At 31.8% G+C, this 26,831-nt stretch overlaps 1 protein-coding gene and 2 pseudogenes across 2 annotated transcripts; 2 read left to right on the forward strand and 1 right to left on the reverse strand.

The window, feature by feature from the left end:
- Positions 1 to 1,144: 1,144 nt before the first annotated feature.
- Positions 1,145 to 6,955, forward strand: LOC145975847 (uncharacterized; annotated as a pseudogene).
- Positions 6,956 to 16,102: 9,147 nt separating this feature from the next.
- On the forward strand, positions 16,103 to 18,485 carry LOC145975703 (uncharacterized; annotated as a pseudogene). The gene is made up of 5 exons (XR_014440061.1): positions 16,103 to 16,322; positions 16,412 to 16,644; positions 16,748 to 17,107; positions 17,627 to 17,757; positions 18,034 to 18,485. The product of XR_014440061.1 is annotated as an uncharacterized LOC145975703 (transcript).
- A 1,319-nt stretch (positions 18,486 to 19,804) lies between these two features.
- LOC145975848 (uncharacterized) lies at positions 19,805 to 23,804 on the reverse strand. Its single transcript, XM_083106588.1, has 2 exons — positions 23,690 to 23,804; positions 19,805 to 23,643 (listed from the first exon to the last, which is right to left on the reverse strand). Exons 1-2 carry the CDS (start codon positions 23,802 to 23,804, stop codon positions 19,805 to 19,807), a joined length of 3,954 nt encoding a protein of 1,317 aa, XP_082962714.1.
- Positions 23,805 to 26,831: the final 3,027 nt, after the last annotated feature.

Consider the following 26,831-nt stretch of genomic DNA (forward strand, 5'->3'; position numbering starts at 1 on the left):
AAACTAATAATATTGAAGAAATAAATAATGTTGAAGAATTTATAAAAACATCAAATAATATTAAAGAAACAAATAACATTGAAGAATTTATAAAAACAACAAATAATATTGAAAAAAAAATGATGTTAAAGAAACTGATAAATATTTTCAAAATAAGCATTATATTAAAAATTACACCGGTTACAAAATTATTGATAATAATAATGATTTATGTAGTAACAATAAAATAAGTAAAATCAAAATTTACCAACCAATCTATCCAAACAAAGATTCTAAAAATAAATGTACTAAGAAACGTTCTCGATGTGAAGATACTGTCCAATTAGAAGTTAATATAAAAAAACAATGTGTGCAAGATTTAGAAAGTTCTCTTATACATTATACTAAAAATTTAGAAAATAATCGAGCTAAAAAACGACGTCCATGCGAACAAGATTTAAAAATCAACCGCGCTAAACAACGGTATAGATATAAAAAGAATTTAGAAGATAGACGCGCTAAGAAAAGAAAGCGATATGAACAAAATGTAAAACATAATCGCGCTAAGGACCGGTATCGATATGATCAGAATATAGAAAATAAACGCGCTAGGAAACGGGATTTATATAAACAGAATATTGTAAAACACGTGCACAAAAACGTAAACGCTATTCCATAAACACTCAGCAAGAACGAGATAGACAAAAAGGATTAGATCCTGATCGCAAATGGCTTTACAACAGACGATATTATCAGAAAAGTAAAAAATCTGTACTTGTTATAAAAAATCACGATGTTGGAAAAAAAGTTACTAAAAAATATAATAAGTTTTGGTCGAAAAACACGATAAAACTTCATCATTCTTTAGAAATATTTATACAAAATATTATGAAGAAACTCACTATTAAAGATCACATCGAGAAACGATTAAAAGCTGAAAAAATCGTACGTTGGTGTATGTATGTTAGAAGAAGTTATATACGTAATATTTACAGAATGTTAGCTTTGATTAAAAAGAAAACAGAAGCGGAGTTTAACTCAAATTGAAAAATGTTCTACAGTTGAAGAAAAATTAGATGCCTTATGTGGCGAATCTAGTCATACAGCCTCATCTGAAAATTATTTTATTGATTCTACATATCAACATGTAATTCCAAAAGAATCATTAGTAATAAATGGAGATGAGAAAATAAGAAACTTACCGTTAATAAAATCTGCATTCGAACCTTTAGTAATGAATGAAGAAGGAAAAGTAATAAATATATTACCGTTAATAGAAATAGAAACGAAAAAATCATGGTCGTGCAATTTTTCATGTAAAACTGACGATCCAATTTTAATTAGTCGTTATCAGAAATTTCTCGAAACTTTGAATTTCTGTACTTTAAAAAATGTACCTAAATTGATACAAGATATTCATAAATGTACTATGAAAACTTCAAATGAGAAATTGGGCCATACGCGTAGCTGCCATATTGATTTAACACTTTGCGAAGGAATGTTTCTTCCAGTTCAACTATTATCGCCTCATTTTCCACGAGTAAGATATATTAAGCGTTTAATTTATCAACTTACAGATTCTTATCGAAAGATGGATAATCTAGATGAAGCATTAACTAATGCTGATTTAAATACATTAAATGAAATTGTAACTTCTGCAGAAGAAAAAGCAGATATGTACAAACAGCAACAGACAGATACAATTATGAGCGATGATGATATTATTTCTAAATATCATCAAGCGTTTAAGGCTTTGGTTAAACGATCAACAGACACGTCACGATATGCTTGCGTATCGTGCGAAAGATTGTGTTACAAGAGAAATGTTTCTGAAGTCAATATTCTTCGAGGATTAGACACTCAAGATTGGAAAAATTTAATGGCACATATACAACAAGAAAGTAATGCGCAATATATATGTACTTATTGTGCAGGTAAATTTCGGAAAGGCGTAATGCCCGCATACTGCATTTTGAATAATCTCTTTACACAAGATGTGCCCGAAGCAATATCATCTCTTAACACATTTGAAAAAATTCTTATACAGAGAGCTAAAGCATTTCAAACTGTCGTCAAAATGGGAACTGTTATTAATAAAAAATTGCCTCAAAGGCAAATGGTACAAAAAGTTAAAGGCAGAACATTTCATTTACCACTTCCGTTACAGGAGACATTGAAGAAATTATGCTTGGATACTGATCCAATAAATGTTAATAACGAATTATATATTTTAGTTAGAAGTATCCCGAACAAATCAAAGATTATTTGGGAAGAAATGGTTAATGTTAAAAAAGTTTTTGACGCTTTAATATGGTTAAAGGACAACAATTCTTTATACTCTAACATTATATTGCCAAATGATCATAATAAATTGAACATTTTAGAACAATTAAAAAATTCAGAATTTCAAGTGGAAGAGACAGAAGTGATATTAGATGACGAACCTGACAATGAGATATTAGATAATTCAATAGATGAGACGAAAAATGGTGTCGAAAATATATTAGACAATCAACATAAGGCAATGTTAACTCAAGTTACAGATGAAAAAGATGGTTATTATGAAGAATACACTATCTATCCCTTATATGAAAAGAAAGCAAATAAAACTTCTACAGAATTGTACCAAATGTTAAAAGTTGAAAATGCACCTTTGGATAATCGTGAAAAAGATTTAGATTTAATGTGTTTTCCAGATTTATATCCTTTTGGTATTAATGGACAACGTGAAAGTAGAAAAGTGAAACTTCAAGATCATGAATTTATTAAATGTCGTTTGACATCTAAACATCCAAAATACAGATTAAACCAACAATATTTATTTTATTTATTGAATGATGCCAATATTCGTCAGTTAAGACGTGGAATTTATCATAAATTGAATATAACTAATCCTCAAGATCGTTATACGGCTGCAGAATATTTAGAAGCATTGTCGAAAGAACAGTTGGAATCTGATCTAACAACAATATTTTCTACACTTCGAAATACGGAACAATATTGGCGTAAACCGAGAAGTAATCTAAGGTGTATGACGCAGCATTATGGACCTGCGACATGGTTTTTAACACTTAGTCCGAGTGAATGGTTATGGGAAGATTTAGGTGAATATATTCGTGAAGTAAATAAATGGCATGATGTTTCTTTAGTTAGCGAACTTGTTGCTAAAGATCCTGTATCAACGTCCAGGTTTCTTGATAATAAGTTTCGGGCAATGCTCGATTTCATTAACTCTAAAGATCATCCAATTGGAGAAGTAACACACTATTTCTGGCGACGAGAATACCAAGGTAGAGGTATACAACATTTCCACTTATTAATTTGGATTAAAAATGCACCGATTTTCAATGAATCTACTGTTGAAGAAGTCTCCAAATTTATTTTACAACATATAAGCTGCAGAATGCCAGATGAAAATATTTCGCCACTATTGTACAAACGTGTTGATACGCATCAACGACATAAACACAACGATTATTGTCTTCGCTCTAAAAAAGTAGGCCGTAAAGTTATTCGTCGATGTCGTTTTGGATTTCCTCGTCCCGTTACTGAAACTTTTAACATGAGAGATGTAGCAACTTCAATAGCAGGTAGAAAACAATTGAAACAGAAAAGTAGGCTTTACGATCTTCCTCGAACGGAGAATGAAGTTAATATAAATGATTATAATCTTGTTCTTCTTACTGCATGGGAAGATAATATGGATATACAATTTATTGGTGAAAAATCATTGCTGCTTACCTCATACATTACTAAATATATGAATAAAGCAGCAAAATGTGAGTTGTCTGATTCTATTCTTAATATTGAAAATAATAATAATAATAATAATAATAATAAGAAATTAGTAAGTCATCTTTGGAATATAAGTATGCGATTTGTGAATAATAGAGAATGTGGAGCTCTCGAAGCTGCTGATACATTGTTAGGTATTTCTTTGTATGGAACTGATCGGAATACAACTATCAGATGGTTAGATGTTAATCAAATACGACGTAAAAGATTAAAAAATTACAAGGAAATTGAAGCTCTTGATCCTGAATCTACAGATATATTTTATCCGTCTTTAATAGATGATCTTTAGCCACATAGACCAAACGAATTAGAAAATATATCTCTTTATGAATTTGCACAGTGGTATGATGTCTCGAAGATCAAACCAAAAAATAAGTATGTTGAATATTATAAAATAGGTGATGGTAAATATCTTAAACGACGACAGCGTGGATATCTTATTGATCATTATAAAATTAATGTTAATACACAGCCGGAAAAGTATTTCTTTGCGTTATTACTTATGTTCAAACCATGGCGAAAATTAGACGATCTTAAAAACGGAGATACATATGCCGAATCGTTTCAGAAAGAAAAATTGCATCTTGTAGAAGCGTTACAATATCATGAAAAATTAGAAGAATTGCAAAAAGCATTTGAAACTGCAAAACAGTTAGTTCAGCAGTGCCTAGATGACGATTTACAAAAACAACAGTCTCAGGATGCTCCTGAAAATCCGATAGGTGTTCAAAATATAGAAGCTGGTGAAGCAATGCAACATTTTAAGGATCTTGGTGATAAAGCGGTTCGAGAAATCGATATATCTGAAATGATAGCAAAATTAAATGCGGATCAAAAACGTGTATTCGATAAAGCTATCAATACTGTAAAGTCAGATGAATCAATATTGCGATTATATGTTAGCGGAGAAGGTGGTACTGGAAAAAGTTTCTTAATCAAGACTATTACATGCTGGATAAAACAAAATCTCAACAAAGATACTGCTGTAGCAGCACCTACTGGTATAGCAGCATTTAATATAGATGGTTTGACAATCCATAGATTGTTTCAATTACCCGTTGAACATGGTAATACTCCTAAGTATAAGCAACTATCTGATCATGTATTGGAAGTTTTACGAGAACAGCTTAATAATGTTATTCTTTTTATAATTGATGAAGTGTCAATGATATCTAATTTGACTTTAATGTATATAAATCTTCGATTGTCTCAAATATTTGACACTAGTGATTGCGATGATGGTTGGTTTGGTCGAAAGCACATTCTTTTATTCGGAGATTTGCTTCAACTACCTCCCGTACGCGATGATCCTATTTTTAAACATTTATCAGATGAAAAAGTTGCTAAATATCTTGGTTCCATAAATGCGGTTAATTTATGGACTACATTATTTGAGTATGATGAATTGATAATCAATATGCGTTAGCAAGGAGATAACACTTATCGTGAGTTATTGTCAAGAATTCGTATCGGTTTATTAACAAAATCTGATGGTAAGATTCTCGAAAGTAAAAAAATTTGTTTTAAAAGTGATTCCTTCGAATCTAGACTAAACGAGTTATGTCATTTTATTAACAATCTATCATCAGACATCGTTTGTTTACTGCCCACTTGTCATATGTGTGATGTTCTCAATGATGCAATGTTAAGTCGCATTACTTCTAAAGAAATAATATTAGTTGCTGAAGATACAATTGAATGTATTCCATATCTAAAAAAGAAAGTATTAAAAGTATTATCAAATAATGATGATGATAATTCAAAAACAGCTGGGCTTTCGAAAAAAATCATAATTAAAATTGGAGCGAAAATTATGATACGGCGTAATGTTGATGTTAGTTTGGGTCTTGTAAATGGTACAATTGCTAAAGTAATTTCAATTGTACAAGATAATGATGGTCAGGTAGAAAAAATTAAACTTCTTTTATCATCAGGTTTAGAATATTTAATTGAAAGAGTAAGTGTTAAATTTGAGGTGGTAGATAGAACATACGTTGTCAGAAAACAATTCCCAATATGTTTGAGTTACGGCATCACTATACATAAAAGCCAAGGATTGAGTTTGCAAAGTGCTATTATGGACATTGGTAATTCTGTGTTTAATTGTGGCCAAACTTATGTTGCATTATCGCGATTAACATCTCTAGAAGGATTACATTTAATTAACTTCGATCCTTCATCAGTAAGAGCTAATGAAGATGCAATTATTGAATATAATCTAAAACAAATACATAAACCGAAAGTAGAAATGATTGCTATGTCAAAGGAACAATATTACAAAGTAAAAGATGTCTTATGGGTGTTACCAAAAGTAATAGCTTCTGTTCAAAAATCAGGTTTAGATGAAAATGTTCGAAAAAGTACAGCTTGGGTCATGCATGGTTTTCAAAATACAGACAAGGTTTCATGCTATGCAAATGCAGTATTACAGTGTTTATTGAATTTAAATACCATTAGGCAGCAATTGTCCAATTGTGATAAATCAGATATTTTACGTATGTTAATGCATCGATATGAAAATGGAATATGTAATTTAAATACATATGCAATACGACAATGTGTAGGAGAATATTTTTCAAGTCCTATAAAACGAAATGCATCTGATTTTTTTATAGCTCTTTGTGAAAAATATGAATATATAAAGAGTTTAGTGAGGCATCAAATAACTTCTATTAGACGATGTAAAACTTGTGATAATACAAAAACTACTGTTGATAATAATATTATTATTTCTATTCCTATTAATCATTTAAAGAAGAAAACTTGTAATCTTAATGAATTATTAAATATTACGTTTTCACATTGGTATCAGTCGCATAATGAGACGTGTGAATATTGTACTGGAAATGATATAATATTCAAAAAAGAAATAATATTATCAAAAGAGATAGTTGTTATTCGTGTAATATTTTCATCACAGGACAATAAATTAACGAAAGCAACACAAAACTTTAATTTGAGTGCTATTCCAACAACTAAAGTATTAATAGATGGACATTTATATAAAGTCATGAATGCTATATTTTACTATGGTTCAAATATTGATGAAGGTCATTATATAAGCATGTGTAGAGAAGGAACATCTAATATTTGGATTGAAGTTAATGATGCTCAAGTTAAAAAAAGGCAGTGGCCTAGAGGTGCTAAAGATGTTTATTTACTATTTTTACAGAAAATGTAGTAAATAATAAATATCAAATGTTATAAAATAAAGAAAAAAATTCCTTATTAAAATATATTTACATGTTTAACTTGATTAATACTTAATCATTTAATAATTGTATTTCGATCAGTTCTATGCAAAAAAAGGTGTTATGTATCAGCAATTTCATGAACAATGTTTAATATTCTGTACTATTTATGTATAAAAAATTTTAATGTGAAAGAGAAAGAGAAAGAGATTATCAATTATATATTTTTATTATTAAATAGAATATTTTTATTATTTAAAATAAAAGTTTGTAACTCACTCTTTTCTTGTTTTACTTATTCAAAGATGAATTAGATAAGCAGAGCAATGATTATTTATTACTAAATTTAGAAATATTGATTGAGTGAAAAAATAATTAACTTATAATGACATATTAATTTGTTTGTATTTGTCTAGTAAGAATAGCAAAGAAGTTTGAAGTCTGGTTGTCTAAGTAAGCTCTAAGTAAGATCTAAAAATGACCGTCATATTTTAATAAAATATGATGGGGGTGGTGGCGAGGTCTTTCCTTATATATTTAATCATGTTTAATGTATGTATAGTACAAAAAGGAGTGATATCTCTACAAAAATTACCCTTTTAAAAAAAAGGTAAAAAAGGTGCTAAGTCCGCGTAAAAACTGTTATGTGTTTGCAAAATAATGGTTATTATAACCCTCAAAAACTATAAAAAACCTATTTCAAAAATAGTACCATTTCAATCTACAAAATTATTTTAATCTACAAAATAGTTATTTTAAACCGTAAAAAAACTAAGTTATTTTAGTTATACATTTTACTTACCTTACAAAAGTAATGATATCAATAAAATTGTGCTAAGTAAAAATAAAAATTTATAAAAATAAATCAAAAAACTGTATCAAAAAAGTTACAAAATACTATCAAATCCAAACAAAAAATAATATCGAAAAGTTGTGCTATTTGAAGATAAAAACAATAATATTTTAATAAAAAGTTAGACATCATGTGTTTAATTTTTTTAAAATATATATTACAAAATTGCGCCAACAAAATAAAAACTTTTAATATAAAATATATATTTTTCTTAAATTTCTAGTCAAGTTACAAAATACTATCAAATCCAAACAAAAAATAATATTGAAAAGTTGTGCTATTTGAAGATAAAAACATAATAATATTTTAATAAAAAGTTAGACATCATGTGTTTAATTTTTTACAAAAATATATTACAAAATTGCGCCAACAAAATAAAAACTTTTAATATAAAATATATATTTCTCTTAAATTTCTAGTATTAAAAGAAAAATATTAAATAAAAATAAAGTTGAAAAATTTAATTAAAAAAAGAAAAACAGAAAATATTAAAAATAAAATTAAAACTTATCAAGAAGATAAAAATTAGAAATTAATAGAAAAAAAATACAAATTTATATAAAAATTAAAAATTAAAATAAAAATTAGAAAGTAAAATTAAAAATTATTAAAAAAATAAAAATTAGAAATTAATAGAAAAAAATTTATATAAAAATTAAAATAAAATTTTAGTTAAAAGACTTAGCGCTGCTATATCACTCTTTTTTGTACTATACATATATTAAACATGACTAAATATATAAGCAAAGAACCCCATATTTTATTAAAATATGACGGTCATTTCTAGATCGTATAGCAGCGCTAAGTCTTTTAACTAAAATTTTATTTTAGTTAATAATTTTTGTAGATAATTTTTGTAGAGATGTTTATTTACATGTCCTGAATTCATAAAAGTAGCCTCATCGGAAAAGAGTATTTTGCACAAAAAGTCATTTTCCATAACACCCTGCAGCCACTCACAAAATGTTACGCGGTGATCGTAGTCTGCCATCGAAAGCTCTTGTGATAAAATCAAGTGATATGGATGATATTTTTGCCGTTTCAAACTTCGTTGAATTGAAGAACGACTGATATGTGATGTTTGTGCAAGTTTACGTTGACTAATATGAGGATTTAATGTAATTGCAGCAAGAATATTGACACTATTATTTTCATTAGTGACAGGTTTAGGTTTATTGCGAGTTTTTTTACACAATTCACCGTGCTCACGAAGCCGCTTTTCTAAATTATAAAATGTTACATGAGATTTTTCGATCCCATAACGTTCAAAAAACATCACTGCTGCACGCCGATAATTTTTTTGGCATTCACCTAACACTAATAACATATTCACTTCTGTATCAAAAATAGCCATAATCACAATGTTACTGCTTGAATAACAGCTCTAAACTGAAAACGTTTTCATGGATAATTGAGTCAAACTCAAGAATTGTAAATATTATTATTTTTGTTTCTTCACGAATAAGCAAAGAACTCAAGCGCGTATAATTCAACAACGCTATTTCCGAGCGCTTCAAGTAAGTACCTACAAGTCGAAACTTCAAACTGTTATATCTCATCATGGAAATATCTGACAAAAAAATGTTTCAGACAAAATTTACTTGTTTTTTCCTGTAGAATCTAAATATGTAACGTTTTATAGGGGGTTCCATTTAAAATTATAAGTTACCCCCGCCCCCCCTTAAAGGGGAAGGGGGGGCCACTTCACGTTTATGTAGTTAGAAAGGCCCTTCAGATCCATGCAATTTAAGACCAAGAACTTTAAAATCGATGGCATAGTTTTCGAGATATTGAGCTGTTAAGAGTTATGTGGGCCACCCTGTATATTATGGTTTTTCTGAATGTACACACACACACACACACACACACGTTCGATTCATGGCGTTGTTATACACTTTTTTTTGCAAGCCGCGCATCTGCCGTGAGACTCGGATGCCCGTCGCACGCGTCATCTTACTTCGCATATACTTTGATTACACATATAAACTATTATACTTATCATAATAAAGGTGTAATCACATTTAAATAAAATTTTCAGTTTATTATTAGCGCATAAATTCTATGATTTTTTAACATAATATACGGTTATTCTTCATTCTCTAAAAGTGTGATTTTTTGCAAAGTTTAGATAATTATATTTTATTGTAAACATTATATTTCAAAGTGTGCGATTTTTTTACATGTAGCTTGAACCTTCTTCTTTAAAATAAGCCAAGGTAAAAGTTGATAGGATTATTTGTTTAAAAGTTATGATTTTTTTCATAAGTGGAACATATGTATATGTCTCGGAGGTACGAAAGGGTTAAAGGAATGAGAGAGAGATATAATAATTGTGTATTTATTACTACATAATTTTTCTAAAGCAAAAATTGAAACAGAAATTGTTGTTCTTAAATTACGATTATTTAGTTCGTACAAATGCTTGAATTACGATACAATTTGTCAATTTGAAACGCAAATACATTAGTGGAGTCGGTGTTGAAATACATATTTATACGCATATGTGAAAGATGTGAATTGATGTGAATTTCATAATATTCAGCACAATATTATTTATTAAAAATTTTATTTTTATTATCTTTTTTTCTATAAATATTGCTTCTTCTTTTGTATATATTTTATATTACGCTTATAAGCTGGAGTGTTCATAGACTGAGGGAAAAATTTTTTTAAATCAAATAAATCTGTTTTCTTGAAACTTTTGCATTAAATGGAAGGAATTGTTTATTTCATTTAAGCAAAAGCATTTAATTTTAATTAAATATGCATGTTATATTAAGTACATTATTTTTATTTTTTATATTTAAATACTATTTTCATAAAATATATACTATAATTTATTAAATTAATTATATTATTTTTTAAAATTAAAAAATTTAAAATTTTTGGGAATAAAAATTGCATTTTAATAAATATTTTGTAAAATTAAAATATAAAAATATTTAATTAAAAATTATATTTTTTTAAGCATATATATTTTGCAATAAGTAAATGTACATAGTTCAAGAAAAAAATGTTTTTTTATTTAATATGTCGTTTATTATATAAAAATATATAAGATTTATAAAAAAATTATTTTATATTAATTTAAAAAAATATATGTATTTCAATTAAATATGTGTTTTTTAAATAACTAAAAATATTTGTTTTCGATTGTATATATAATCATTTTTTAATATATAAAATTTTACATATAAGTAAATATTTTTACTAACGTAAAAAATACATATTTAGTTAAAATATATATTTTAAGATTTGTGTAATACTAACAATAACATCATATACTCTTTCATAAACATAATTTTCTTACACACATTAAATATTAAAAGAAAAAAACCACTTTGTGTGTATGTGTGTTTCTTAATATATATTTATTTTAAAATACATATGGTTACATATATTAAAGTAAACATATATTTTTTAAACAACTATTGTGTCATTTTAATTAAACTACGTACTTCCTCTGGAATACATTTTTATTTAAAAACAAATTTAATTTTTAAGTTTTAGAAAATAATATACTTTAATTATAATAACTCATAGAATGTATTTTATGAAAATAATATTTAAATGTAGAAAATGTATGTATATTGAAAAAAATCTGCACTATTTGCACTATCATAAAACAAAAAAATGTAATTTTATTTAAGAAAAATATTTATATTGATGTTAGTGATATATTTATTTGTATACAATATATAACATTAAGTTTATGCATTAACTTATTTATAGCAAAAAAATTTTTGATAGTACAAAACAAAAATAAATTGCGATCAAATAAATATATCCTTCATATTATATATGACATTCAAAATACTGAAAACTATTTTCTTAATTCAAGAAAATATAATAAGAAATTATTTATTTGCATTTAGAAGTTTTTTTATACTATTAAAGAAAGGTAAAATCTGATGAAATAATTATGTTCTTTATATCAATTTTCGATTTACTATACTGGAAAATATTTCTTTTACAATGTAAAAAAATATAAAGAAAAAATAAAAAATTATATATTACTAAATAATTTTTTTAAACAAATTAATTATTCAAATAACACACATATTGTTTTGAAAAAATACTATCCATATTATATAATGAAAATTTTCTAGCATCAAAGAATTATAATAACAAACCAGAAAAATATTTAATACAAAAAAGAAAGAACATAATAATAAAAGCTTAATATGTTTTATTTCATATATAAAAATAGTTTTTCTCAATTTAAGAAATACTTATTTTTTAATCTTAGTAATAATTCCTTTTAAAAAATAAATTATGTTCATGTTTGTTTAAAAAAATATTTATTTACATATTTATTTTATTAAAAACAATTTCTCTAAAGAATCAAATCTTTCTTATTACAGCGTATGTTGCATCTATCAAATAAGGTTTTTGCGTCATAAAATATTTTTTAATACCTAATAAGCATTCATTTTATAATATGTTTCTCTTATATATGTTTATCATAAAAAAATATTGTTTAAATACTAATAATATAATTAAAGAAATATTATTATTGAATATCTTTTTTCAATTATATTTTCTTTTTAATTATATAGTAAGTCTATCATAATATTTATGTGCATATGTATGTATGTATATATGTATAAACATATATATATATATATATATATATATTTATTTATTTATTTATTTATTTATTTATTTATTTATATATACATATACATTCAATTAAAAATACATTTGCTTAAATAAAAAAAGGAAATCTCTAAAGATAACATTAATTATACATGCACGAAGATGTATTTTATTTTAAGAAAAGAAATTATTTATTATTATTACTTATAAATTATTACTCTTATGAAAAAATTGATAACTATCAACGCTATATTCGAATATCCCGCTGAGAATGGCGCGTATATTGCGTAGAAAGCGCTGCGATTTTGCGGGGAACAATCGAGCGGAGAAAAACAAACGCGAAGCACGAGTTGATGGTGTGATAGTGATACGTGAGTGCGAGGCAGAGTAAAGACAACGCAATAAGACAAAAGACTGTTTGGATTTGTCTGTACTTCGTGCTGAGCCGGCATACGCTGCTCACACAATTAGTTACTTTTTCATATAAGTGGTTTTTCGATAAGTTATTTTTCAATAAAAGTTATTTTTCTATATCGAGAGCCAGTTTTATATGTAAGTACACGTGCTTTTTACATAAATTGAAGAAAAAGTTTCGTATCAAGCTAGCGCCAGACTGCATAATTTGTAATTCTTAATTCGTTAAACAATATATACGGGCTTACATGCATCTTGACACATAATATAATAGAATAAATTAATTCTCGATGATTTATGTCTTTTCAGTTTTATAAAAAACCATTTGCTTAAATAACTATAAGAAATTAGGCTCTGTATATTAAAATATAAACTTAAATTTAAACAGGCCATCAGAGCTAAACGCGGATGGTAGTGCGTAAGTTCAACGAGAATTAAGTTTTCGTTGAAATTTATTTGTGTGCACAGGGCACAAAATTTTCTTGGTACGATACCAAGCAAATTTTAAATAATTCTCAATTCGAGAAATTATTTAATTATTATCCCTCTATTTCCCCCCTGTAGTGTTGTAGGCGAGAAAAATATCGGGCTGAAAGTCGCTGAATCGGGAATCGAACCCGAGTTGAGGGGTCTGAATAGCTCAGTGGTAAGAGCAGTCGCCCGGCAAGCGAAAGACTCGGGTTCGATTCCCGATTCAGCGACTTTCAGCCCGATATTTTTCTCGCCTACAACACTACAGGGGGGAAATAGAGGGATAATAATTAAATAATTTCTCGAATTGAGAATTATTTAAAATTTGCTTGGTATCGTACCAAGAAAATTTTGTGCCCTGTGCACACAAATAAATTTCAACGAAAACTTAATTCTCGTTGAACTTACGCACTACCATCCGCGTTTAGCTCTGATGGCCTGTTTAAATTTAAGTTTATATTTTAATATACAGAGCCTAATTTCTTATAGTTATTTAATTCACGCCGGCGGAAGATGGCGTTATACTTTAATTTAATATATATTTGTAGGCGACCGAGAAGTATCGAGTTGAGGGGTCTGAATAGCTCAGTGGTAAGAGCAGTCGCCCGGCAAGCGAAAGACTCGGGTTCGATTCCCGATTCAGCGACTTTCAGCCCGATATTTTTCTCGCCTACAACACTACAGGGGGGAAATAGAGGGATAATAATTAAATAATTTCTCGAATTGAGAATTATTTAAAATTTGCTTGGTATCGTACCAAGAAAATTTTGTGCCCTGTGCACACAAATAAATTTCAACGAAAACTTAATTCTCGTTGAACTTACGCACTACCATCCGCGTTTAGCTCTGATGGCCTGTTTAAATTTAAGTTTATATTTTAATATACAGAGCCTAATTTCTTATAGTTATTTAATTCACGCCGGCGGAAGATGGCGTTATACTTTAATTTAATATATATTTGTAGGCGGCCGAGAAGTATCGAGTTGAGGGGTCTGAATAGCTCAGTGGTAAGAGCAGTCGCCCGGCAAGCGAAAGACTCGGGTTCGATTCCCGATTCAGCGACTTTCAGCCCGATATTTTTCTCGCCTACAACACTACAGGGGGGAAATAGAGGGATAATAATTAAATAATTTCTCGAATTGAGAATTATTTAAAATTTGCTTGGTATCGTACCAAGAAAATTTTGTGCCCTGTGCACACAAATAAATTTCAACGAAAACTTAATTCTCGTTGAACTTACGCACTACCATCCGCGTTTAGCTCTGATGGCCTGTTTAAATTTAAGTTTATATTTTAATATACAGAGCCTAATTTCTTATAGTTATTTAATTCACGCCGGCGGAAGATGGCGTTATACTTTAATTTAATATATATTTGTAGGCGACCGAGAAGTATCGAGTTGAGGGGTCTGAATAGCTCAGTGGTAAGAGCAGTCGCCCGGCAAGCGAAAGACTCGGGTTCGATTCCCGATTCAGCGACTTTCAGCCCGATATTTTTCTCGCCTACAACACTACAGGGGGGAAATAGAGGGATAATAATTAAATAATTTCTCGAATTGAGAATTATTTAAAATTTGCTTGGTATCGTACCAAGAAAATTTTGTGCCCTGTGCACACAAATAAATTTCAACGAAAACTTAATTCTCGTTGAACTTACGCACTACCATCCGCGTTTAGCTCTGATGGCCTGTTTAAATTTAAGTTTACCATTTGCTTAAGATCAATATAAATGATGTCTCATAAATAAAGAATTGATAAATTTTCTATCGACACTTGACAAATTTGACAAAAACTATTAATTATGAATCAAATTGCGAATATGTGCTAACTTGATATGTGCTAAATAATATATATTTGTTTATTATTTAAGCTTACATTCATAACACAAAGAATATAATAAATAATTAATAATATTTTTGTTGTAATATAGGTAAACGAACCAAATAATTCCAAATTGATAAATTATATTCATTGTAAATTATGGAAGACGAGGAAGTAAAAAATATTTTACTTGATTTAAAACTAGAAGAGTATATTGAAACTTTTAAAAGTAAGTAATCAATGCATGTGCGACACTATGTATGTATCTACATATTAACACACATTTCAATTAGTTTTTTAGATATTTACAATTTTAAAAGAAATAAATTTTATTGATATAATACATATTTCTTTTAAATATATGTTTTTATGTATTATCTTTAATTATTATTATTTTTTATTATTATGTTTTATGTATATATTTTTTTTCATGGTTTACAAATTGCAATATACTTTAATAAATTTAGTTAATAAATTGTGATATACTTATACATATATATATGTAAATATGTAATATTTTTAGAAAACAAAATTACTATTGACATTATAAAAGAATTATCAGAACAAATGATATCAGAATTGATCCCTGCTATTGGTCCAAGAGTAATATTTTTATCATATTGGAGAAAACTTAAAAATGAAAATCCTTTACGTTTCATTGAAAATGAAAATATTTCGCCTAAAAGAAACGTGAGTTTAGAATGATTATTTTTTACTAAACTCTGCTGAAAGTTTGTTGTGTATATACTTCTCTTTCATATCATGTTATTTGATATCTTGTTTTTTTCTTTACTTTTGTCTGTTTCTTTTCTCTTTTTCTTTCCTTCTGTTACCTGTGGCAGGCGTTATATCTTTCAATTTATTGACGAGTTATATATCTTTATTTGTACATATATTTTATATTCCATGTTATATTACAATTATGCATATATATATAATTATTTGTTATTTTTTGAAGAAATTTGATTACGATACCGAAATTATTAGTAATTCAGATGAATTTGAACTTTCACAAAAAGATTATTCAAATATGCAATTATTTGGAAATTCACGCTTACGAAAAATAAGTGATATTCTTAAGGAATGTGCTCAAGGCCAACGCATATTAAAAGTATATGTAAGAGAAAAAGAATTAACAGAAAAACATAGAAATAAAATATGTGATATGATTATCACAGACTTAGAAAATCGTCATGAACGGTATAAATTTTTGTTTTGCTTTTATGTAAAATATTTGACTTTTATGAATATAATTGCATATAAAATTGTTTATTATTATGTACCTTTAGATTAAGAAATGAAACTGCGGAACAAATTGCAAACATGATTATTGCTGAGTTTCCAACAGAAGTACCTAGCACTTATTATGTTCCGCCTATAAAAAAAAAAGATTCTCTCTTATATAAATCTATACCAGCACGTGGAAAAATAATTACTATGTGGAGAAATCGTAAATTTTCAAATAAAAAATTAGAAGGTTTAATGAACGTTACAGCAGGAACTTCTAATAATTCTACAAATGGTAAAATCATTATAAATAAATTTAAATAATATTTTCTACATTTCATTATTGTTTGTATATTGTATATGTTTATACATTTTATATTTGTACACATATTTTATAGATGTAAATTTAGACAAGACTGAAATAGAAAGTATTGAATGGTTAAAAAGACATCAAGCCCCGTGGGAACTTGTAGTTCAGCACTGGAGTAAAACATTTAACATTCGTAGTAAAAACATTAAAACCTCTAATCAACGTACTTTAATTGATATTTTCACGGAATGGCCTATTTTAAAGCATCCAAATGGCTATTTTTTAATAATCAAAGATTTCAAATGTATGAATTTATCTAAGGAAACGTTAAGTATGGATAAATGGGAAAACTTTTTCCAACAAATAAAAAGTTGGATACCACTATCTCATAAAGATGACACAGTCAATATTTTATTTGAAACATTAGAAGATAATGACATTGCTGATGGTAAAGAAATCTTTTATCAATAATATTTTAATAATATTATAATTTTTCTTATCTTTATCTTATTCTTTGTTTACTTATCTTATTCTTTTACTTATCTTATTCTTTCTTTATTTTTTTCTTATTTTAATATCTATATTATAACTGATAAAATATTTGAATAAAATACATTTTTTTAAATAATAAGTTTCTTTAAATTAAGACAAGTATTTTAATAATTATGCTTTGTACATATATATTAACTTTTATCTAATATTAAGCATTTATGCGAATCCTAAACAATAAAACATTATGTAATCTTTTTTTATGGTTTTATTTTATTATATATTTATATATTATATATTTTATTTTTATTTTAATTTATACATTAATTTGTATAAAATCCGAAATTTTGTTCACAAATTAAATTTTCATCAACTTATTTGTAACTGTATATATATAATCTCTTAAAAATATTTACTTAAGTTTTCACAAACGGTTTATTACATTATTTTATTTGTTACATTTTTCTTGATTATTTAGATTCGAAAATTGCTTTGCAACTTATGATACTATCGCATTTAATCCCTCTTAAAACAATGAAAAGATGCAGTAATAAATTTTGGAAACCATCTATATGGAACGCAAAGGATAGCATGATAAAACATGCAATAGTTAGTATCTCATAATATTAATAACTATAACTTTATCATTTATTTATTTATTTATTTTTATTTGTTCATTCACTTTAAGTTTAATATTGTTATTTTTAAATTTTGTTATTTATTTTTTTATTATTATTTTATGTTATTTATTGTTTTGCTAATTTTTTAAATACTTTAAATTATAATTTTATATCATAAAAAAGCTGAAAATTATGCAGGAATTATAATTATCAATTTTGTTTTTTTTTCTCTTTATCCTTTTTTAATGTAATAATAATTTTATAGATTCCTGGTGACGTGACGAGGTGACTTAGAGAGGATACGATAAAAAGATGTAAAGAATTGAACCTCACTATTCAACCTTATATAATTATCGTAGGATCTTCATTGAAGGAGATCAATAAATCATATGTTTGCATTGATGACATTTTATACGATACTTCTTCCACTGTGGAAGCTGTTGATATCTGTTTTAAAACATTTCATGTTCTTCAACTATATTATCCAATAGCAAGTGAACACTTATGGTTACTAATACAAAAATGTATTTATAAATTTGCAACCAAATGGGACAGCATTATTCCAAATATTGAGTATATCATTAAAAAGTTTGAAAACGATACCTCTGATAAATCATCTGTAAGTCATAATTTACATTAGTATAATTCTTCTTTTCATTATTGTTCATTTTTACTTTAATATTAATTTAAGAATAACATTTAAAATGTTTCGTTGCATGTTTTGTTCCCGTTTATTGTTATCCATAAATTTTTTGATGGCACATATAAAACTAAATCATAAGTCACGTATGCATTGTGAAGTTAAATGCAATGTTGAAAACTGCTTTCAAATATATAATAATATATATTCCTTAAAAAGACATATATTATCTGAACATGTAAAACGTCGTAATGATTTAAAACTTATTCGTGAGAAAAATATTTTGCAACAAACAAGTAGAAATATTTTACAACCTATTTTAAATAATAGAAACAGTATTCTTAATGTAGAATATAATAACATTATTAGCCAAATCTCAAGCACTTTTGATGTAAATAATGATAATTATATGTTTGTATTCAAAGAAAAACTTAATGAGTGTGTTCGGTTATCTTCCAATTCGATTCTGCAAACTTATGTTGTGACTAAAAGAAGTTAACGCAGATGAGGTAGAGAAGGCAATTGAAAGCAAATTTCAATGTAAGACATGTTTTTATGTATTTGTCAGAAATTATAGTTAGTTATCCTTAAATTTCAATAATTATCTAAGAGTCTATGGTTTCACATAATTATATAACGTTTATCTTCTAATTAAAGTCATGAAGTAAGATTATCAACAATGAAAATTAAGCTCAAGCAATCATAAAAAAGAAACCAACTAAAATAAATACTTTAAAATGTTATAACAATAACTTAAATTTAATTTCATAATATAAGACGATTAATATTTCTATTAATAATGATCATAATGTGATAGGCTTCACAGCTGAAAATTAAAAAGAATTAATTATCTGTAAGAGAAGTAGTTATTAGTTGACTCGAGAATAATACGATTGTATATGAACGTAATGCTATATTGGCAAGCACCCCCTCTCCCTGTCGGAGGGGTCTGCACATGGCAAACAATGGATATCAGTCGTATAGAGACTGTTCCTTCTGTGATTGCTCAGAGTCGAACTGGGACTCAACACCTTGCAGCAGAATACAAGAGTCGAACTGGGACTCAACACCTTGCGGCAGAATACAAGAGTCGAACTGGGACTCAACACCTTGCGGCAGAATTGAAAGGCTAATTAGCCTTAGAGAGAGATTTCTCTCACTCTTCCACCTTTCGGCACGTTTCCTCAGATTGCCCGAGAAAACCCAAGGTATAACTCACAAACTCGTCCCCAATTGGACTAGTATAGGGTTTCAAAATTCGGAAATTCACAAGTCTCGCGAGACACGTGTCGTCACGACCCAAAGACAAAATTCAACATGGCTTCCGTCCGACGCAGCCACGATCCTCCTCCTCAAAGTGAGCGGCCCCGCCGGGACTTGTCGCCCCGAGCGCTCTCTACATAGATTTAGCGTCGGTAATACAGTTCGTTTTCTCAACATTTCCGCCCGCCTTCGACAGGGTATCTGTCGAATGTGCTTCGTTAGGATCTATAGGCAGCACACACAGCTTAGTTATGGGCCTTTTCATCGTGGAAACAGCTGTCTTCACAGTGACCACCCGTGTTAGCCCGTCTGGCCCTGGATGAAGATGGATTACTCTTGCTAAGGGCCACTTCCCAGGCGGATAACGTTCATCTGTTATCAACACCATGGATCCCTCCTTGATGTCATTGGAAGGATGATGCCACTTTGATATTGACTGATACCGTTGAAGACATTCCGAAGACCACCTTGTCCAAAAGTGATCCACTTTCTGTCTCAGCATCTGCCAGCGTGAGAGTCTGAAAGTCTTCTCGTCTAATAGACTGGGCTCTGGTATTGTAGTGGGGGGTTCTCCAATAAGAAAATGCCCGGGGGTTAAGGCGGTAAGGTCAGATGCGTCTTCTGACAGCGGACATAGCGGTCTGGAATTTAATACTGCCTCTATTTGAATTGTGATGGTCGTCAATTCTTCATACGTCAAAATGGCGTCCTTTAACACCCGTTTCAAATGGTATTTTGTTGATTTCACTGCTGCTTCCCACTTTCCTCCGAAGTGGGGGGCAGAAGGGGGATTAAAAATCCATTTAGTATTATCCTTGGTTAGTATGGAGGCAATATCGTGTAACTCCTTTGAAGATGACTCAAAGAGACGTCTCAGCTCCACATCCGCTCCTACAAAATTTGTGCCACAGTCACTTTGAAGTGTGGCGCATATTCCTCTCCGTCCTGTAAACCGCTTGTAGGCGGCAATAAAGGCTTGGGTCGTGTAATCAGTGACCACTTCAATGTGGATGGCTGACGTAGCGAGGCATACAAATATTGCTAAGTAAGCTTTATAAGTACGTGCCGCCCGCCCTTTCCAGGTTTTCACCATCAAGGGACCGGCATAGTCAAGACCGGTGTTGTAGAAGGGTCGAGCAGGAGATACTCGAGCCGTAGGGAGCTGGCCCATCAACTGTTGAGCTCGCACGCCTCGGTAGCGCGCGCATCGCCCACATTTCAGGATGTGAGATCTTACAGGAGCTCTTCCACCAATGATCCAAAATGATCTTCGAATGAAGCTCAGGGTCACCTGAGTACCCACGTGAAGCATTCTTTCGTGAGCATCATCTATTATTAACGTGCTGAGTGCTGATCTTCTAGGTAGTATGAATGGATGCTTCGTTTCCGTGTCAATTTGAGCATTGTGGAGCCGTCCCCCCACGCGAAGCAGGCCATCTTGATCCAGGAAGGGAGTAAGACGTGCTAACGGGTGAGATTTTGGCAGCTGCTCTTTCTTAGAGATAATTCCTATCTCATTCGAAAACCATGCCTGTTGTGTAATCCGTATCCATAACTTCCGACTATTCTCTATCTCTTCAGGCGTCAGTGGATGTGTTAGTGGTGACGAGTTCGGCTTCTTCCGTAAACAAGAGATGAACCGGCAACAGATTGTTGTAATTCGAAGTAATCTCGTGATAGAAGAGTACTTGTCCATTAACTCCCAATAAGGAGCTTGTCGAGTGACTGCAACCATGACGTTACTTTGTCGTTCTTCCATATCAACGTCATGTGTAGGTTCAACTCTAAGTGAAGGCCAAAATGGTTTGGGTCTTGGCAGCCAGGTGGGCCCATTCCACCATAATCCATGTTGTTGCAAGTCAGCTGGTCTCAACCCTCGAGACGCACAATCCGCTGGATTCTCCTTGCCGGGTGTGAATTGCCACGTTGCATTCGGCAAATTGTCATGTATTGCGGAAACTCGGTTGTGGACATAGTCTTTCCAGCGGGCTGGATGTGTGGTGATCCAGGTCAGTGTCACGGAAGAATCGGTCCAACAATATACTGGTGCATTTGTAAGATCGAGTGCTTGAATGGTTTTCGTCATTAAGCGCGCTAGGAGTAAAGCAGCGGTCAGCTCAAGACGGGGAATAGTGACGCGTTTTATCGGTGCAATTTTAGTCTTGGAACACACGAGCCGCGTAAGATGTTCCCCATTATCTTGAGGTACTCTCACGTAAATCACTGCGGCAATTGCTAACTGTGAGGCGTCTGAAAACCCATGGAACTGAACGGAAGTAGAAGCGCCATTGCTGCCGAGCCATCTCGGAATCGACAACTGCTCGAGCTGTAGTAGCTGCTGACGAAAGGTCGTCCATCGTTGCTGTAACTGCAATGGGAGAGATTCGTCCCAACCTACTTTTGCCAGCCTCTCTTGTAGAATTATCTTGGCCCTTACCAGGATCGGCGCGATTAATCCCAGCGGGTCGTATAATCTTGCTATTTCAGATGCTATTTTTCTTTTTGTGAAAATAACGTTATTGGTCGCTAAAATGGTTGAGAAATGGAAGGTGTCTGTGTCTGGCTTCCAGACAAGACCTAATATCTTACAGAGTGCAGGTTCGATTTCAACAGGAGATGGTGACTTGTCGGTGCTCTCAGGTAACACTTCGGAACAGTTGCTGCTCCATTTTTGCAGCGGAAATCTGCCCGCTTCACAGAGCAGTGTAAGTTGTTTTATAATTTCCTTCACCTCTTCGATTGAATCCGCTCCTCCGAAGATGTCGTCGACATAACGGCCTTTCGTCAAGGGAGTGATTGCTCTTGGAAAGCGATGTCCTTCATCCTGCACTAACTGCTGAACTGTTCTTAACGCAAGATGTGGGGCGCAATTTAGTCCATATGTTACGGTTGTGAGTCGGTAGGCAACGAGTCGGTCGTCTTGTTCGCGCCACAAGATCCTCTGTAAATCCCAATCGTCTTCATGTACCGCAATCTGGCGAAACATCTTGACTATGTCTGTTGAGAATAAGATTCTGTGTGTTCGAATCCACAGGAGAATTTCTGTTATGTCCGCTTGTAGTTTTTTGCCTGCGTGTAAAATGTCGTTGAGGGAGAGTCCGCTGCTAGTGCGGCTGGAACCATTGAACACTACCCTCAGCTTGGTTGTAGGGCTGTTCTCTCTAAGCACTCCTAAATGAGGCAGGTAGTATACGGGTGAGGCTTGATTTATGGAAGCATCAGCTCGCACCATGTGACCCTGGTCCTTATATTCCTCAACGAAATCACGATATAGCTGATGAAATCTCAAATTGGATGAAAATTTGTGTGTTAACCTGTTCAGGCAATTGAGTGCTCGTTGTTTTGAGTCTCCTAGAAGCGTCGGTTCTCTTTTCAAAGGGAGACGTACGATGTATCTTCCCGTTGTGTCTCGTGAATGTGTGGTTCGGAAGTGTCGTTCACAAACCTCTTCATCCTCGCTTAGTTTTGAGGCAACAGATGAAGGGAGTTCTTCTTGTCTCCAAAATCTGGCGATCAGCTCTTGTAACTCATGGTCGAGTGTACAATGATGAGCTTGTGCCGGTAGTGTCATTTCGTTTGTAAAGATCGTTCCGGTGAGAACCCATCCAAATATGGTTTGTTGCGCGACAGGGGTTGACGGCTCGCCCTGGATCAAACCGGGGCGGATAACTGTACCGTAATAGTCCGACCCGAGTATGATATGGATAGGCCCGGAGCAAGCGTAATCAGGATCAGCTAGTGATAGACCGGTTAAGTGTGGCCAGTGTTGTGAGGTAGCACTGTAGGGTGGTAACTTCGCAGTGAGCCTTGGCAGTATATATGCCTCGATGGTACACGATATTGTTGGATCATGGATTGAATAGAGCTGTATTGTTACAATTCCTTTGGTATGACCTGCGTGTGTGCCACCAATTCCGAGAAGCGGGATTGAAGCTGCGGATCGTCTTAGCTGCGCACGTTGTATCAATTCTTCTGAGATAAAGGATAGCTCTGATCCTTGGTCGATTAACAGTCGTACGGGATAGAGTTCTTGGTTCTTCTTTCTCAACAATGCTCTGCAGGTTGCAAGTAGCGTTAGTTTTCGATTTGAGGAAGCTCTCCCGGACTGATGTATGCACACTCTCGGATGTCATTGTGTAGTAGGTTGATCTCCTGAATGTAGGGCGACGGTCTTCATTTGTTTTTCTGCTGATTGTATTGACGTCGTGTTGCTGGCATCGTATATCGATGTGTGATGCTTTTTTCCGCACTTTACGCAACGTCTCGTGGAGTTGCATTTACTAGCCACGTGTGGTCCGAGGCAGTTAAAGCATCGTTTTTGTTTTGATATGTAGTCCCTTCGTTGTTGGAACGTCATAGATTGATATTTCTCACATTTCGCAAGGTAGTGAGGAGAACCGCATAATATGCACGCAAAGGCACCTTGTGTAGTCGTTGAAGAAGTGGCGACGTGCGCCGCAACTTTTGTTCGGGGTTTGCCATGAAACCCAGCGGCACTATCCTTGTGTGAATTAGAAGTGGGAGTGAGTAGGTTGAGGTTTTCCAATGCTCTAGTTCTTCCAACCAGGAACTCCTCGAACTGTGCGTAAGTAGGATAGGATGTAGATGTTCCCAGTTTCACTTCCCACGCTTCTCGAGTTTCAGGATCTAGTAACCTTACGAGTAGGTGTAGTAGCAACGGGTCCCAGTGATGCACAGCGCAACCAAGTGCTCTTAAAGCGCCTATGGCTTCCGAAATTGTTGTTAAAAGCGTTCTCAAACCTTGCGGGGATTTTGTCTTAAGCGGCTTCAAGCTGGTGATCCTGTCAATCTGTGCCGTTATCAGAAATCGCTTGTTTTCATATCTGGAAACTAATAAGGTCCATGCAACTGCAAAATTGTCTCCTGAGACTGGTAAATTGCAAACCAAGCGGACCGCTTCTCCGGTTACGCACGTTTTCAGGTAGTGCATTTTCTCCACGTTTGACAATTCAGTGTTGTCGCGTATGAGCGACGTAAATAGATCGTGGAACGACTTCCAAGATTGATAATCCCCTGAGAAGGATGGTAGTTTTATCCGCGGCAAGGCACTACGAGGCATTATTGTAACAGAAGCTCCATGGTCAGAAATTGAAGATCTTGTCTGTAGATCTAATGTTTCGAATTCGTCTCGTTGCGAGAGCAATTTTGCGCGAGAATATACGTAGAACGCCTGACAGCGTTCATAAACTCGTTTTCTGATATACTGCTGGTCGCTCAAGGCATCACTTTCTGATAGGCACATATTCTCATGTTCTTCCTGGAATCTTGTCCAATTCTGTTCTAGCATTTCTAAACGCGTAATAACTAATTGACGCGTGACTCGTGGAACTTCCGTGTTGTCGAACTCCGCAGCTTCCTGTATCAGATTAAACCGGCTCAGTTGGAGAGCAATCCTTCCATCTAAGTTGGACATCTTGTTATTATCCGGCTCGAAGGACCACTAAATGTTCGGTTATCTTCCAATTCGATTCTGCAAACTTATGTTGTGACTAAAAGAAGTTAACGCAGATGAGGTAGAGGAGGCAATTGAAAGCAAATTTCAATGTAAGACATGTTTTTATGTATTTGTCAGAAATTATAGTTAGTTATCCTTAAATTTCAATAATTATCTAAGAGTCTATGGTTTCACATAATTATATAACGTTTATCTTCTAATTAAAGTCATGAAGTAAGATTATCAACAATGAAAATTAAGCTCAAGCAATCATAAAAAAGAAACCAACTAAAATAAATACTTTAAAATGTTATAACAATAACTTAAATTTAATTTCATAATATAAGACGATTAATATTTCTATTAATAATGATCATAATGTGATAGGCTTCACAGCTGAAAATTAAAAAGAATTAATTATCTGTAAGAGAAGTAGTTATTAGTTGACTCGAGAATAATACGATTGTATATGAACGTAATGCTATATTGGCAAGCACCCCCTCTCCCTGTCGGAGGGGTCTGCACATGGCAAACAATGGATATCAGTCGTATAGAGACTGTTCTTTCTGTGATTGCTCAGAGTCGAACTGGGACTCAACACCTTGCGGCAGAATACAAGAGTCGAACTGGGACTCAACACCTTGCGGCAGAATACAAGAGTCGAACTGGGACTCAACACCTTGCGGCAGAATACAAGAGTCGAACTGGGACTCAACACCTTGCGGCAGAATTGAAAGGCTAATTAGCCTTAGAGAGAGATTTCTCTCACTCTTCCACCTTTCGGCACGTTTCCTCAGATTGCCCGAGAAAACCCAAGGTATAACTCACAAACTCGTCCCCAATTGGACTAGTATAGGGTTTCAAAATTCGGAAATTCACAAGTCTCGCGAGACACGTGTCGTCACGACCCAAAGACAAAATTCAACATGGCTTCCGTCCGACGCAGCCACGATCCTCCTCCTCAAAGTGAGCGGCCCCGCCGGGACTTGTCGCCCCGAGCGCTCTCTACATAGATTTAGCGTCGGTAATACAGTTCGTTTTCTCAACAGAGTGTGTTACTCATTTTGTAGCAAAACTGTATGCTTATGGTACTATGAATCGTACCATCATTCATGATATTATTTTGAGTACTTCTTCATTATACAACTTTTGCTTAGAATTTATAAAATTAAAATATGGAAAAATAGATGAGTTGTGTAATATATTGCAAGTAATAGAAAAAGCATTTGAAAATTTTAAAACTGAACATTTAACATTTCAATATTTCCAAAAAATAGGATGTTTAATATTACCGTCAATCAAGAAAATACATTCATCTTTAACTTTTGGTTTATTTGATCGATTTACAAGATCTACAATTTGTCATAGAAAAATAAATATTGTACCTCTAAAAATAGTATTAAAAAACTTTTTAGAAATTCCAAATGTTTTTTTTTCCATAACTGAATATATCGAGCATTGTAAAAAAAATGATTCTATTATCATTTCAATAATTCAAAGTAATTTTTGGCAATCAATTTGTTCGCGAGCGAATCCGACAGTGGACAGTAGGAGCGGAAAGTCTTTCAGTAAAAAAGTGCGCCACGTTTGACAAAACGAAAAGTGACATTTATTAGAGTCAAAAGTAAAAGACAAGTGTTTAGTGCAGCGATTGAGTGATTCGCGGAACAGCGGTGTAACGAAGTAAAAGTTCCGCGATCTTCGC

Source organism: Camponotus vicinus, unplaced genomic scaffold, assembly GCF_025532165.1.
Source record: "Camponotus vicinus isolate PSW18456_S1 unplaced genomic scaffold, iyCamVici1.0 SCAF_8, whole genome shotgun sequence".
NCBI lineage: Eukaryota > Metazoa > Arthropoda > Insecta > Hymenoptera > Formicidae > Camponotus > Camponotus vicinus.

Coding starts and splice junctions, on each gene's coding strand:
- LOC145975848 (XM_083106588.1), bottom strand. CDS start 23,804: ATGACATCCGAGAGTGTGCATACATCAGTCCGGGAGAGCTTCCTCAAA. Junction 23,644..23,689: donor AGAACCAAGAACTCTATCCC/GTACGACTGTTA, acceptor CCTTTATCTCAG/AAGAATTGATACAACGTGCG.